Genomic DNA, 16993 nt, shown 5'->3' on the forward strand with positions numbered 1-16993 from the left:
GAAAGACAAATTCTTATGCTAGAGGTAGGATAAGTATTATGAAAATAACTTTGAATATTACGTGACCGATCGCTCGATTTGCCGCCCCCTTGGACGTGCTGCCCGCGTGCGGTGCACGCCTTGCACGCCCGGTTACGGCGGCCCTGAGATTTACCTTCAGAAGAATAACGAATCGTAGAACTGTAGTGTTTCAATATTGCTCGTTCTAGATGTTCGGTTTTATCTGTAAACAATGATTTTAGTCTGTTTTTTATATAATGTGCGTATGTAAATTTTGTAAAAATCATGTAGACAAAAATACATACTCATTCAGTTCATTTAATGCATTTATATGGATTTATTGGTGAAATATAAATGTTTTTTTTATCTGTAACGAGGTGATTACAGGCAATATATGATTTGGATACAATGAGATGATACAAGATTTACCTTCAGAAGAACAATGAATCGTAGAACTGTAGTGCGTTAATATTGCTCATTCTAGATGTACGGTTTTATATGTAAATAATGATTTTAATCTGACTTTTATATAAATGTACTGTACATATGTAAATTTTGTAAAAATCACGTAGACAATGAGCGGGGTTTTGAATGAGTATATATTTTTAATACATTTATATGTATCAATCAGTGAAATATAAATTTGTTTTATATGTGTAATGAGGTGATTAATATAAAATCTTTCTAATTTTTTACCATAAACATTAAACATAAAATTAACATTTTGCCATAAACAAAACAAAATATGTTTATAAAGAACAATAGTGCAAGGCAGTAAACCATAAAATCAAAATATTATTTCTGTACATGGACAATGAAAGCATTTGAATGTTTTCTGATAAGTAAGTATTGTTAGATGTGGTCTGATAAGGGTATGTTTGTCCCTATTTTTTACTGTTTCGTCCAATCAACAAAACAACACTAAACACTTGATTGTGCAAATAAATGTTATGACAGTTGTTTTAATTGAAATTTACACAACTTTCTTCACTACATTTAGAGGCCCATTTATTGGCAGACAATGTCTTTGGCAAGAAAATTGTCTGCCAATACTTTCACGTGTTGATAAAAGTTAACTGACATAATTGGGATCTGAATACAAGTGCATTTTGTTAGCAGAAATAAGACAGTCCAAGACAAATGTCTTGGTGCACAGTATCACGTGATGAAGTTTTTGGACCATTTTTCCTCGATAAAAAAGTTACTTAACATGCTGGAGTCATTTTGTATTTTTGAATCGGAAGAAATGTAGCCCAATGTGTTTTCCAGCAATACGGAACATCACCACCCTGGGATTACAAGGGAGCAAATTTCAGATAGGATACCCGACTGATGTACAGTTGAAGTTGTTCTATTCTTTGGCCTCATCTCTGTATTTTCTGGGGGATATTTAAAGGAACAGGATGTATTCAAAAAAGGTTGCCGACATTGCAGAATTGAAACCTCAAATGGGAGAGAGAAAATAATGTTTTCATAAAGTTATGCTTGAAAAACTTGCAAGAAATCAATTGCAGATTGGACATTTTGTGTACTATTGAAGCTGCCCATGGTGATAAAAGAATTTTTTGAGTTGCTACATTCATGCAGAAAATTATTTCCCTTATCTGTTATGATTTGTTTAACTAAAAATGTTAATCTAACAATAAATTGTATACACTCAAACCTGTTTTTGTGTGGTCTTTTTTTGTGCGATTTGTTTTCTGTGATTTTTTGTGTGCGGTATATGAATTTCAATCAAATTGGTACACTGCACAAAAATAATTGCACAAAACACATTGCACATATAAAAAATCACACAAAAAAAGACCGCACAAAAACAGGTTTGAGTGTACACGCTGCTATACCGGGTGTTTCAGTGGTGGCATTCAGTAGAGTTTTACTGGAAACAAAGATAGGTAGGATTTACGATCAAGTTTATAGAGGAGGCAGGGGGACAATTTTGGTGACCTCAGATGATTTTGAAAATGAGCAGTTTTTGAGATACAAAACAAAATAGGTTTGCTTTTGAGCCATTATATCGATGGCATGCAACAAAATAAACACCTTTTTATAATAGGTCATATTTTCTTGAACTTGATGATTTTCAAGATATTGGCTAGTTTCTTCTAAAAGTATGATTTATTTTTTCCCAGAAAGTTTGTATGCTGGAATGTAAGTTTATCAGTTTATTTATAAGAAAGCATTTTACATGACAAAAATGATAGTAATGGAAGTACATTTCAAAAGTTTTTTAAATTAGATGCCGAAATGTCTACTTTCTGATCCATATTATAAGTGGCAGCTACAAACATTCCTTAATTAATGATCTAAATATTCTTGTAATTTGAAACTACCAAGCACAATAAATGTAGCTGTGCATTTGGTATTTTTCTAACAGCCAAAAGGAAATCTATATGAAATGACGCAAACAGCTAATTAAGATGCTTTATGTGACATTTGTTGTTTACGTCATATTTTAAGATAATTGTTTAAAACAAATTTATAAGTAATGAGAAAAGGTAAGTAAATAATGTAATAAAACAATATAAGAAATAATATAAATTCGTACGAAAAAGATAAAAATATAGGTTATTTCTGTATTATAAATATAGTGCTGTATTGTTGATTTTATAATAGAAATTTGAAGTAGAGATGAAGAGAAATAGCCATTTCTGCAGAGAGAGAAAATAGTTCTGGTAATTTTTAAATAAGAGAAAATCTTCTAAGATTCAAAAGTGAAATATAATTTTTGATCTCGTATTTTGAAAACGTAACTTACGGAATATATTTAATTTGAAATATATATGCAATATTCTAGATAAGATTATGTATTAATTACTGATAAATTTATTAAATACTGAAATTTTTCTTTAAAATCTTCAATAATAAAACTTTAATCGGTGTCTAATCTATATCTTATTTTGCAGTATAAACTGATCTTTAGAGTACTCTAAACTCTGAAGACTAGTTATAATAGACATTGATTAGCTAATTCATTCTTTTCTATTCACTAGAACATGCAATATATAGACTGCAAACATTATATATTAGTATATAGTTTAGTATATAATAATGTTTTAACATTCAGTACGGATGATGGTAACCCGAAATATAATTATTCCAACCTGCAAAGAATATGACGACATTTGTTTCCCATTTTCCATCAATCGTAGCCTTCAGTGTTCAAAAACTCCTGCTTTCACTATTTACGTTACATGTTCTGGAAATCTGCATGTACACATTTTATGAGAATAGTAAATGCAGAGTTTTTAAATATAATTTTAATTTGAATCATCATATTTCTTGTAAGTTTGAATAGGAAGAATAACATTTTAATTCTGAATTAAAATATTTTTTACAACACACTTGTTAGGAAGGTCTTTAAATAGATTTTTTGGAATGAATACTTTTTAGAAATTTTAAGAGAGTCTTTGTTCCAAGAAAAGTAATTTAAAAAAGAATACATTCGTATGTTATTGAAAAAATAAAGTTATAAAGCAGACAAAGTGTGTTATAAAAATTAGAAAAAAATTTCATCAGTTAAACAAGTAAACAGAAGTTATTTTTATTTTTCGGCAAGCCCTCTATTGAAAAATATGAAAATAATAAGGCTTGAAATTAGTTATATACAGTCTGTCTATGGAAAGAAGTGACTCGAGATCAACGGCGAGGGCGATGTCGCTTCGGTTAAACAAATGGCACGCTTCCTAACGATGTCAGCATTTTTTTGCTTAATATGTTAGAAAATAAAATAAAATTCATATATTGCCTTTCACTAGATGGCAGAACAAATTTTCTGTAAATTTTTATAGCATAAAGAATCATTCATTTAACGACTACTATAGCAAACTTCCTCATATTCCAATACCACGATGCGAAGCTTCCGTAACACCGTTTTTAATGGTGGCGACATGTTTGACAAATGAGGAAGAAAGCAGAAGTCATTTGCCAGAACTAGCTGATCAAAGGCTGGTTAATATCCAGATTTATTCTTTCCATTGACAGTATTAGTTGAGAATCACCATAAAATAATTATTTTATTAGCAATATATTCTTGCAGCATAATTAAAATTAATAATTAAAGATAAAAAGCAATGTAATAATTAATAATAATAATAATGGGAAATGAACTTTATTTTAAAACTGAATAATATTCTACATCTGACTCACACTAAACAATTTCCAAACGAAAATTTTGCTACAGTTTCAAATATTTACTCAATATTTATCCACAACATTCTTTTAAAGTGGGATTTTTAAAAGGATTTACATATACATATATACATAAAACTAATTCATAAGAATGATGCAGAAAGATCAGAATTTTGGAGAAATTTTGGAAGATTGTAGACATAAGACTTTTTAATGTCGAACTAAACACAATTTGAGATATTATTAAAATTATAAATGTGAGAAAAGAATTGAATTGGTACATTTACAATAGAATTAAATTACTTCTTTCTCTAACTTTTCTTTACTGTTTAACAATTCAGCTAGGCCTATGTCCTTTTATTTGAGTATTTCTAATTGAACTATTGAGTTTGGATGTAAAATATATGATTTTGCAAAATTTACTTTCTTTTTAAGTACAAAAAAATATCTTAGATATTTTTCTGAAACAAAACTTATAATTTTTTTTTCTTCTTTTATATAAAAGTCCATTTTGATTCAGGCATATATTACATTCGTTTTCTCAAAGATTCTGTTGTTATTATAATGTGTCTTCCAAACATTGCTAATGGCAGACTAGAAACTTCATAAAAGAATAATTTGAAGTTTTGTTCATATTTTTAACAACAACTGAAGGTAGACTCCTACATTTATTATAACTCCACCATCATTGGGGAATGTTCTGGAAGGAAGACAATAAAGAAATAAAAACAGTGTGACAATATGGATGAAAACTCAGAAAAACCATCATCGCAAGGTAGGGACGTTTGCTTTAGAGCCAAAAATGTCGACGATTTGCTTTTCGTAATCTTCTATGTTGCGTCTCATAATATCCATGCACGGTCCTAATAATCTTTCGAAAGCATGGACGTCTAAAACTGAATAGACAATAGAGATGCGAATTTAAAATGCACAGTAAGTGAAACTAATATTTAATTTCCGAAATAATTTGATGCAATAATCAACTTACATGCAAGTTTAACGTTTCCTATGGCATAAACAGAAGCAGCACGAGGTTTTTGGGTGACTAAAGCTAATTCTGAAAAAAGTTTTTTAAATTATTATTGTAGTGATTTCAAATTATTCTTAGAATACAAACATTATAAATATATTGTTAATTAATTAAACCCAGGTCCTTTTATGCAAACATTCATTACATGAATTTTCAATTATCAAAACAATTTGTATATTATTAAAATTTGCTATACAAATGCTTGATTCAAATTTTGTATATGAAATTTTTAGTTTGCACAACATGGAGAACAAACTACTGGGAAGTAGTCTTGAGTTCTAAACACATACTCAGTTCAATACACATACATGTTTACTGAAAAAATTTGTACTACATGATACTTTCATGTTCATTTTGCTGTATATAACTGGAGACTAATTCAATATGCATTTGGGCATATCTTGTCACATGTAAACAGTTCAGCTGTTCACATGCAACAAGTATAGTTCTTTCTCATACTTTAGGATCCAACAAAGTCGCCCTCTTTCTTGAGTCTTTTTTCCATCTCCAAATGTACACTAAGTAACTTTGTTGGTTCCTATGGAGTGAGAAACATGTAAAAGATATTTATATTGTCCTAACTTATTTTGGTTTAGTAAGAGTTTTGTTTTTATAGAATTTGATCTTTTAATTAAATGAAAAATCCAAGGACAAATATAAATTTTAATTTGAAAGTTCTTTTAATACTTTTTGGTATTTTCAAAGCAGTTTTCAAATTGCTACATCTACATGGCTCAGTTTTGGAAAAGTAATATTAATATTACTTTTCCAAAAAACTGAGCCATGTAGATGTAGCAGTTTGAAAACTGCTTTGTGTTTGTAATTATTAGGAACCGTAGGTGACAATTACTGTCACCATATAGTAAATGGTTCTCCAAGAAAATCATCAGATTATAGACATATTGCATATAAAAACAAGTTTAATACAGTTGGATGAGCAAACCATTGGCTTAACCAATTTCATTTGAAATGGGATGTGCCATTGTCTTGGAAGAAGACACACCACTAATAATCCCGTTATTTCTACTTTAATTGAATTTGTAAATACAAGATAGCCAACTATAGACAAAATATTCCTGAACAATTGAAATATTACCACATGCTAAAAGATCATATTGCTGGTGAAAGTGAACTAGTTTTCCTAAGTGAAGGGGTAAGTGTGCCAAGTAGTCTAAGAAAAAGTTTTGAAACATACTATAGGGGTCGAACAAGAGTATGGAGAAAACTAAGTCTAGAGTTGTGCAAAGTCTTGTACTGAGATAGCAAAAATGCAGTTGCTAAATGCAGACAATTTGAATGGTACAGAGTAAGCAATGTCAGAAAAGCTATTCTATCATATGCAGTATCAGAATTGCAAAGACAAGTATTGCCTACTTATCTTTGATGGACTATTTCACTAAACAGATTGTTGTTGTTCAATTTTGTAATAAGCAAGTGGGTGAAGTCAAAATGCTGAAACAAGTCTTTTCTATCCTGTTATCTCTGACAATATGCTCTTTAATGCATGGCAGTTCCCACTTTAAATAAACTGTTTGAACTTTCAAGTTGTCACTTCAAGCCTGTGTTATTCCAGGTCTAATGGACTTGTGGAGAGAGCATATTTTTTCTCACAAATAGTAAAGAATATGCTGAGAAAGTGTGAAGATGAAAACAAAGACATTGATATCATTCTTGAAGTATAAAAACTGTCCATTATCAGCAATTGCCAATAGAGATTCTGATGAGTAGGAAATTAAAGACAACATTAGCCAAAAGTGTTATAAGATGTCAAGTAGGAGGAAGCAAGAGAAAATAAAAAACATTATGACAAAGATACACTATGAGGATTGAGTAATGATTAAAAATTGTAATGTCTGGGAATCTTCAACAATTACTTCAAAAGCAGAAATGCCAAGATCTTATATTGAGGTCAGATATTAAGATGAAACAAGTTTGTAACAAGAACATGTAAAACAAGTAAAAGAGACCGTCCCATTGAATAGTGGCAGGAAAGATCTGGATAATGTCTTGGAAAATTGCTAACAATGAAGTCTACAGCACAGAAAGAGAACATTCACATTCATGTAGATCTAGGAGTGGAAAAGTTGTGAAGTCAGTAGAAAGATTTGAGTCGTGCTATTACCTTGTGTTTTATAACTTTAAACAATTTCAGTTCTGTTGGTTAAAAAGGCTAGTCTTATGTTAAAAGCTGTAATGCAGTATTGAGAACTGGCAACACTGCTAATTAAGAGAGTAACATGGTCAATGAATGGAAAGCTTCAAACACTTTTAAGTTCTTTCTAATTAATTGACTATATATAGCATATATTAACACAACTATGTCTAGTCATTTTATAATAATAAAAACTACCAAATGTTATATTCCTAGTGATTTCCTCTTGTTCACCCAATCTTACACTTTATGATTTCTGATTATGGAGCTCTTTGAATTATATCATGGAGCTGCAGATTTATCAGAAATAAAGATGCAAATTGAAAGGGAAGTGCATCTCATTAGTTCCAACATATTATACTTGGCTCTTGCTATTTGATAACTTGAGTGCCATTCGTGGAGTGAAATTTGTCCATAGTTTTCCCACATTGAAATAGATCAATAATGTCTTGTAAGCACATTTATCTCTAACAGATTTTTATCTCCAGAGTGGTCGAGTGGTCTAAAATGATATACTTCAATTATAGACACACTGTATATTTTGTTTCACTTAAATATCTCACTTCCTTCATTCTTTATTTACGTGGAGGCAAAAATTTTCAGTCTGCGCTCATAAATCATTTTAAAATTATTTAAAATGATTATTTTCATATTTGTATTACAAGAAAGCATGAAACTTACCACCAAAATATTCTCCCTTCTTTAATCGAGACATTTCAACTTGCTTGCCTCTCTCTGGACCTTCACTCTATTGAATAAGAATAATTTATTAAAATAAATCACATAAAATGTTTATTTTGTAACTTTATACAGAGTGAGTCAAAATTCCCTTGCACCCTTTTTATTCTAAAAATGGTTTTCAAGGCTGACAAAGAAGGTCCCATGGTCCCATCAAAACTCCCTCTGTAACTACATTAGTAAAATTAATATATCATCAATACTTTTGGAATAAATGTGTGTAAGGGACACTTTTGACTCGCCCTGTACGAAATAATAAACATCATAAAAATATGAAAAAATAATATTTAATTGTTGGTGTTTTGATCATAAATTTAATCAAAAATTTAGTTATTTTAATCTAATTTAATTTATGATTATGAGAGAAATTTATCAAAATTACTTACTGTTACCATTGTAACTCTAACAGTTCCTTCTTCAATAAAATACATACCATCTGCTTTATCACCCTAAAATATTTCAGATAACGTAATTTCTTATATTTTATGAAAATCAAATTAATAATGGAAAAACTCAATTATCTACTTTTTAATTAATTTTAAATTTGCACACAATTTATCCACAAAATACTAATTATTTAGAAGAATTTAATGTAGACTTTACTGTTGATATTTAAACTCAAATTTGTTTAGGTAAAATGAAATTCACTTCATATAAAATGAATTTCATCTGATATAATGATTTTATGAATTTCATAAATTTTTAGTAAATGTAGCAGTGAAGATAAATGCAAGAAGTGTCACTCTTTCACCATAGAAACTAAGTAGTACATTGAAGGATCAAACACTAACAATAAACGGTTATTCTGTGAGCAAATGTACCATACTTTTTAGGTTAGTTTTTGACTTAAGACAAAATCTTGGAAACCTAACCTGTTCGTAAGTAGGGAATTACTTGTATTGTATTTAACTAGTTAAATATAGTATATAGATATTCCATAATTTGGATTAAAGTTAGACAATTAAGTTGCCATCTTGGATTAATGAATTAAATTCTAATTATTAAATTTAACTTAATACAAGATGGCAACTTAAATCGCCTACTATTAGTCCAGATTACTGAATATTTATACATTTAATTAACCAGGTTAAGGCCTAATAAATCTGTCATTGAGATTCAGTTTACTACATAAAAATATTTTGATCAGTCAAGTGAATTTCTCTCAATTTATGATCTATTTGATTCTAATAATTAACCCACTGTCAAAGTGCAGAATACTGTCCTATAGTAAGATGAACTTTTGTACAAGATAAACTATTAAACTAAATATGCAAATGACTGACATTCATGCAGTGGCGTAGTGTAGTGGGGGCGGTACTTTTTCACAATAAATAATAATAATATCTTGTAAAAATTTGAACCATTTCATTTCATATTTTTATCGCACCTACGATTCAGACCGATTGAAATGAGCACAGAATTTTTCATTACTTATTCTGTAACAAAACTGGGGAATCCCCTTTCTTTAAATGAATGTATAATAATGACATCTTGCTCATTGTAGTGACTGACAACACCGTCTGTACTGACTTGTAGGGATTCCCTGTATTTTATTTAAGAGGGAGGTGAAATTTTCCTCCGCCCCGGGTGGCTGACACCCAAGCTGACACCGCATTCATGGTTGAATATTACAGCATTTACAAAAAAAACTTTATTTTTTGTAGACCCCACTGTAAATATACAAAGCAATAATCATTGTTTAATATACCATAATCTGCTGGTATTTAATCTTTGCTGACAGCAAAATAAATTATTCAGTAACCAAACAAACTGATTTGTAACTTTTGTATCATGTGATTAGGGGACACAGCTCCAAATAATTATTCTATATATAATATTTGATTCTATGCAGATCTTATATGGAATATAACCATCTTATTATTGTTTTTTGAAATGATTAGAGATATTTTCTTAGATATGGTCAGGGTTATTGGAATAAGCATTTAATTTGAAGATCCCAGTATAATTTATTGTTGATTGTTATAACAAGATGTCAGTTACTTGCTTGTTAACCTCACTGATTCTAAGATGTAAAGGTTAAACAAGTAATATAGTATTAAGAAAACACACATTTCTGATAATATAAGAAAGAAAAATTATTATATGGATAATTGGATCACAACTCATTTGTGGTCAAAATAAGAAATGTTTGTTGTTTTTAAAATAATCTGATTAGTGAATTTCCTAATGACTAAATGAATAATTCTTAATTTAGACTATTCTACACAAAACTTTCAGAACAAAATCTGAACTGCACATTAATTCAGATTCAGCTATTTATCTGAAATACTTCAAGTTAGATAGTAAAGATAGACAGAAGTAGAATATGAATAAGAAAATGATTATAGTTTTATAAGTTGGGCTTTACTAGTTTTTCACTATATCTAAAATTGCCAATTCTTCCATAATAATTTTCTCAAAACAATGAAATAATTGATTAAAGACATATGAAAGGATGAAAAACAAATGTAGCTTTTGATTTAACTCATGTGCTTTCATTACAATTTAAAATGGTCTTGTATTGGTATCAAACTAAATTTATCCCTCCCCATTGAATGCTTTTTCTATATATTTCATTTTTTAAAGAATTTAAAATTTAATAAAAATAGGAAACGTTTAGAAAACTACTTTTAACAAGCCTCTAGTTTTATAGTTGCTTAATAGCTTTATATTTTCAGAGAGTAATATGAAAAAAAAAAATCAAAAGTAGCTAAGGTAACTTTGAGTGTTTGATAAGTTTTCAGCAGTAATAAAGTGCTACATTTAATTCTTTCACTTAAAATTTAATTACATTAAAATTATTTAATATTTCTTACTTAAAAAGAAATTGACTAAAAAGAGAAACAAACATATCTTACACAAGAACTGTACTCATGATCCTTTTAAGCATGAAAAATGCTTTAATTACTTAAACTACTAGAAAATACTTATATTCTAATAATAATATAATTAAATATAGAAATTCAAAAATGAATTTGCATCTAAAATAATGTTTCCCAATCTCTCTTCCAGTATGCTAAAATACTATAATATTACCCTGAAATATCACAAAGGTTGAAAAAGAACCTTTGTGATACCTTGTTATCTATGGATTGAGAAACATTCATCTAAAATATTAAATAAATTTAGTTTAAAATTATCTTTATTTCTTGTAGATTTTTGTCTGATGGCAATAATTATAATTAATAATTTGAAGACATAGTCCTTCCCAAAAAGGAACCACCATTTATTAGCTTTGTGTTCCAAATAATACATTCTTGCCGACTGATCTTTCTTTTTAGGCCAATAGCCTAAAAAGAAAGATCAGTCGGCAAGAATGTATTATTTGGAACACAAAGCTAATAAATGGTGGTTCCTTTTTGGGAAGGACTATGTCTTCAAATTATTAATTATAATTATTTCTATTAGAATCTTAATATTTTCAAAAATATTAAAATCTAAAATTTCAGAATTTAATATTTTAATTTTTAACAGAACATAAAAGAATAATTACAGTTTATTTGTGTGTGTGAAATGATTTGATTTTTTTCTTTAACCTTTTCAGATTCCTTTCCTACTTGTGTTACGATTAAAAAATCAGAATAAAGATACATTTTATAGTGAAATGCTAAAAAGTTAGCAAGGATTGTGATACGAGAGTTGTTATGTCTTAATTTATATATTAAATGTTAACAAAAGAGAAATTTTTATTTTTTGTTGATACATTAATGATAGAATATCAGTTTTAAAATTGCGATTTGATTTTAAAGAGTTAAAATGTGGACAGTTTTTTTGTGGACAGTCATATTTTACCGGATGTTCAATAAAAAAAATATACCATAGGAACACCTGACGAAGCAAGAATGTCACCTTGCCTAGTACAAAATACATGGTTTCTGTCATATTTTCAATATTGTAGAAAACTCTTGACTGTTGCACATTAATACCTTAGGAATCTTCCTTCTATTAGGAATTATTTCTCTTTTCAATAAAATGGTAGATGTATCTGAAGTACGTCACGCATTTTAGAAGGGTTTATTTTTTTGTAAACCTGTGTTTTTTCACACAGATTTACAAAAAAATAAACTCTTCTAAAATTCAATAAAGATAAAGTTATTTACAAGGCTATTTTGCTTGAAATGGACATTCTGCACCATTTGACAGTATGCAAGGCAAATTCTTCCTCAATGCTCATAAGCTGCTCTGCTATTATTTGTATGGAAGCATCAATTATATGCTGTCATAATTCTGTGACATTTGTAACTACTGTTTGGAAAACACTTTCTTTTATGTAGCCCCCAAAAAATAAATGTAATGGTGTCAAATCATGAAAGCAGGAAAGCTATGGATGTGGACCTCCTTGGCCAATCCACATGCCTGAAAATATGGATCCAACCACAGTCTAACTTGAATAGTACAATGGGCAGATGCTCCATTGTGTTGGTAGAAAATGGAATCTCAAGATCTAGATTTTTGAGCAGTGGCCAAACATGCTCTACAAATAATTCCAAAAGTAATTTTGGGAGTTGAGGATACTGTCAATAAAAAATGTTAATACTCTGATTATGTTGCATGAAATAAAGTATCATTATTAAAATTTTTTCAGTATCTATGGACAAATCTCATCTCCATCCACTGTAGCTCCTCTTTATGAATTTGCTCATTGATTGAATTTCCTTGGTAAAAGTCATATATGCTTTCCATCTAGATGCTATTTCATTGTCTTCAATTAGAATCTTTCCGTTTTTGTACTTGATTGTTTGTGTACTTTTACATTCAGTAAAGTGTTATCTTATTATTAATATATTTGTTCTCTTAATCATATTCTCATTCATTTCATTGCAAATCTTTTTTATCCATTCTTCCATTGCTTTTGTTGTTTCTCTATTAATCATGTTTCTGTAAATTTTGTATTGTAACTGCTTATTATCCATATTAAAATTTCTTCTTTCCATCATCACTAAAATTTCATATGTTATCCACAGTTTATTTGATGTTCTTACTTCCATTCCAAAGCATTTTATCAACTTCAGTGACCTCTTTTTTTTTTAAGGAATTTCCAATGCCAATGTTATCTAATCTTCATAGATGAGTTTAGTATTAGTGATTTTCTAAAAGTTGATTTGTGCATTTCTACTGTGCTTGATTTTTGTCAAGTTCCAACATCAAATCTGAGTATAATTTTTTCTTCAGCCTTAGCTGACTTATCATCAGTACTAAATTGTGATCTATATTTATGTCAATACTGGGATATGTTTTAAAATTTGCAATTTGTTTATTCATGGTTAGATATGATCAATTTAGAATCTGCAAGTGTGTACCCTCTTCTGATCCATATGTATTGTCTTCTACACTATACATGCTGGAAAAAAGTTCTAGATTTTATATATATATAGTTAATTGGTGCTCGTTAAGCAAGGTTCCACTGTATATATATACATATATACAGTGGAACCTTGCTTAATGAGCACCTTGCACGACTATTTCGCATAATGAGCAGAACAAATTGTAACAAAACTGACTTCGCTTAACGAGCAATGTTTCGTATAATGAGTGACAAGGAGAGGGAAAGTCCCGATTGTGCGCATGCTCCATCAGTCTGTGTTTAGTACTCATTCCGCTAGCATCTTACTGTCACTTGTAATCAGATATATTTCAAACTTGTGTTCACACATATTACGTATAAACATCAACAACCATAGTGTTTATATAATAAACACTCCAAATGATATGCAAAATTCTTGGGCTATGTAAAGACTATAATTAAATATTAGAAATTAATTAATTTGACTAGAGGCAGGCAGTTATCCTACCATTTCGTATTAAATTTAATAACCAATTCCAAATTAAATTTTAGAAATGTATAAATTAAAAATTAATTATTTATAATTATTAAATTTAATACGAAATGGTAGGATAACTGCCTACCTCTAGTCAAATTAATTAATTTCGAATATTTAATTATAGCCGTTACATAGCCCAAAAATTTGGCATATTGTTTTGGTTGTTTGAGATGTATTTTTTCAATTTTTTTTGTTTCCTGCAAATCAAATTTGCATTCCAGGTTGGTTTATTCCATGCTAGAAGAAAAGATGAGGATTATTCAGGCTCCTTAACCATGTATAATTTTCTTTGAATAAACATTATACATAAAATAATTAAGTATTTTTTCGGTGTAGAACGCATTATCGTATTTTACATTAATTCCTATGGGAAAAATTGCTTCGCTTAACAAGTATTTCACATTACGAGTAAGATTCTGGAACAAATTATGCTCATTAAGTGAGGTTCCACTGTATTTTAAATTTTTATTATTATTTTTTATTCCATTGTCTTCACTATATTTTTTTAATGAATTTTTAGATTTTAATACATTTATGCATTAATATATAGTGTGCTTTTACGTAAATCATGTTTTTTTATTTGTTGTTATTTTTTTGGTTTTACCATACTTCACTGTCAGGATTTTTGCTAACTGTGGGGTGGATATCATCTGCCATCTGGCAATTCCTAACTGTGTATAAAATAAAATAAATATAATAATATTATGGCTCTTGCATAACTCTACTAATCTCACCCCTCTTTCATTTCTTGTACCAATCCCAAACTTATCTACAATATTACCATCCTCTCCTATGACTGTGATTTGCACCTAAATTGTTTGATTTATAGTTTGTAACCTGAGGATTGTCTTTAAAATAAAACATGTTAGTCATTAACATTTTTTTCTGCTGTTAAAAGTTGTGTGAGTGTTTATATTCCATGACAGCATACTAATTGTCCATAATCAAATTTTCCTGATTATGTATTCTCATTATAACTTCCTCTAGTTGCTCAAACACTTCCTTGACCTACTCGTCTGTATGTGCTGATAGATGCATGTAAATTTAAATCAAAGCAAGATCTCTTCATTCTGCATTTACTTTTGTCATTAATATTCATTCAATATAGCTCTTGTTAAGGATTGTAAAGCTCGAGCAAATGTATTGTATATGATGTTTTCTAAATGCAATAAATAAGAATTCTAATTAGATAAACAATAACTTTGAAAAATCTGAATTTAGATTTTATTATTTATAAAAGCATGAACATGAGTACTTACATTAATGGAATAAATGTAACAATGATGTATAAGATTTATAATTATAAAGCGTCATAAGTATTATTTCTCTAGTATTAAGAATTTTGTATAAAATAATTATATTTATTACATTATCACATTTATCCTATTTCACATCACAATATTGCTTTCCAGAAAATAATAATCAATTTTTGATTAAACAACAATATCATTTAAATCAATGATTAAAATATAGTCATAAATAGTAAATTAAATAAATACTAAATTAATAAAATAACAAAAGGTACCTGTCTTATGATTAATTCACCATTTGTATACTGCTTTGGCATTAAAGCATCACATAAATTCATTCTTTCGTAAGGCTAAAAAAAATTATCATTATGAATTTATAATTTCAAAAAGTTCACAAAATTATAGGGATTTAATGAAAAAATAAGTGTTAGTAGCACATTATATTTCAGAATCTGATAATATATTCTAAATATTTTCAGTACTGTAAACTCAGAAACTTTAAAGATAAATTTACTATATTTTATAGTATGAAAGACACTCCCTATATCAGCACAGAAAATTTAGGAAAAAGTATTTAGTACGTCTAGGCCATTCCATGCCTTTGGCACTAAGCCCCAAAACTTTTTAAACTGTATTCCGGTTTAAAAAATGTAAAATTAAAATGCATATTTTTATTTATCTGGGAAAAAGAGGGCTTTAAAAGAAATCATTTACCATTTAAATATTATACATGAATACATGCAAAAGCTACTTAGCTATAGCAATAAATATTTTTATTAAACTTATTATTAATTAAAGAGTTGGGATAGGTAGATGTTACCTGTAGCTTACCAAAGGCCTTTTGGGGAATTCATTAGTCTATGAGAGATTGCAACTTCACAACTCCATATATACTCAATCAATCATCCTACTCTGCTTTGTTCCTAAAGTTGAAGTTTGCTCTGAATGGATGCCCAGTTTGGACTTTGAGGGCATCAAAACTAATGTTATGAGCATTTTAAGCAACTCTAAACTCTTCACAGACTGCTTTGCATAACAAATAATAAACTACACAAAGAACCTTTTTACTCTGCAGCCATTTTTATTGCTAATTCCAAAAGTTTTTGGTCATCTTTAATGATCTTTTTCAAGAAAAATGAAATCGAATCTGCTCGATTTGCACTAACGATAAATTCGTTATGGAACACTTTTAAAATATTTTTAGTGCGCAATCTCATATCGATAGATTTAAAATAAAGTAAATACAAACGATAAATGATAAATGATAACAAAGCAAAACCATATAATTAATAAATTAAATAAATAACCATAAAATACATGTGTATATTAACAACATTGCACACATAACATGCAATTGAGCAGCATTCGATTTCATTTTTATTGAAAAAGGTCATTAAAGATGACCGAAAACATTTGGAATTAGCAATAAAAATGGCTGCAGAGTAAAAAGGTTCTTTGTGTAGTTTATTATTTTAAGCAACTTTACTTTTGATGATATTTTGAAAATGTTTGACTAGTTGTATGATTGTTGCAAGTAATGCATCAATGTCAGAGGGAAATATGTTCAATAAACATAAAATATCACTCAAAGATATTGATTCTGTGCTTTCTTATTGCAAAAATCTAGTTGACATGCAACCACTCACTATATATAAAACTTTTTTATAGCATATTCACAATCATTTATGACATAATTTTTAAAACAAAAATAATATTTAAATAAAAGAATTCCTTTTAACATTCACAAGATAAAAGGGTATTGGGTGTTTTTTGTGTCCATTTTTTGCTTGCTGCACTGTCATGCAAACACCTAAAGCCCTATTCTAAATTTGCTTCAATTTTAAGCTGTTGATATCTGAGAAAATATTAA

General features: G+C 28.8%; 1 protein-coding gene across 3 annotated transcripts in view; it reads right to left on the reverse strand.

Annotated features, from left to right (window-relative positions):
* Positions 1-4095: 4095 nt before the first annotated feature.
* The window catches only part of LOC136974919 (cAMP-dependent protein kinase type II regulatory subunit-like), an 86451-nt gene continuing 73553 nt past the window's right edge, over positions 4096-16993 (reverse strand). For 2 of the 3 annotated variants that reach the window (XM_067269917.1, XM_067269919.1), the window contains exons 9-14: positions 15399-15473; positions 10910-10930; positions 8438-8500; positions 7995-8061; positions 5120-5188; positions 4096-5027 (exon numbers count right to left, since the gene is read on the reverse strand). In XM_067269917.1, coding sequence (XP_067126018.1) covers positions 4897-5027; positions 5120-5188; positions 7995-8061; positions 8438-8500; positions 10910-10930; positions 15399-15473 — 426 coding nt within the window. In that variant the 3' untranslated portion in view covers positions 4096-4896. The remainder of the gene's footprint in view (positions 5028-5119; positions 5189-7994; positions 8062-8437; positions 8501-10909; positions 10931-15398; positions 15474-16993) is intronic. The other variant, XM_067269918.1, reaches the window with a different exon arrangement.

The sequence above is a fragment of the Centruroides vittatus genome, unplaced genomic scaffold (assembly GCF_030686945.1).
Source record: "Centruroides vittatus isolate TY-2023 unplaced genomic scaffold, ASM3068694v2 contig_359, whole genome shotgun sequence".
NCBI lineage: Eukaryota > Metazoa > Arthropoda > Arachnida > Scorpiones > Buthidae > Centruroides > Centruroides vittatus.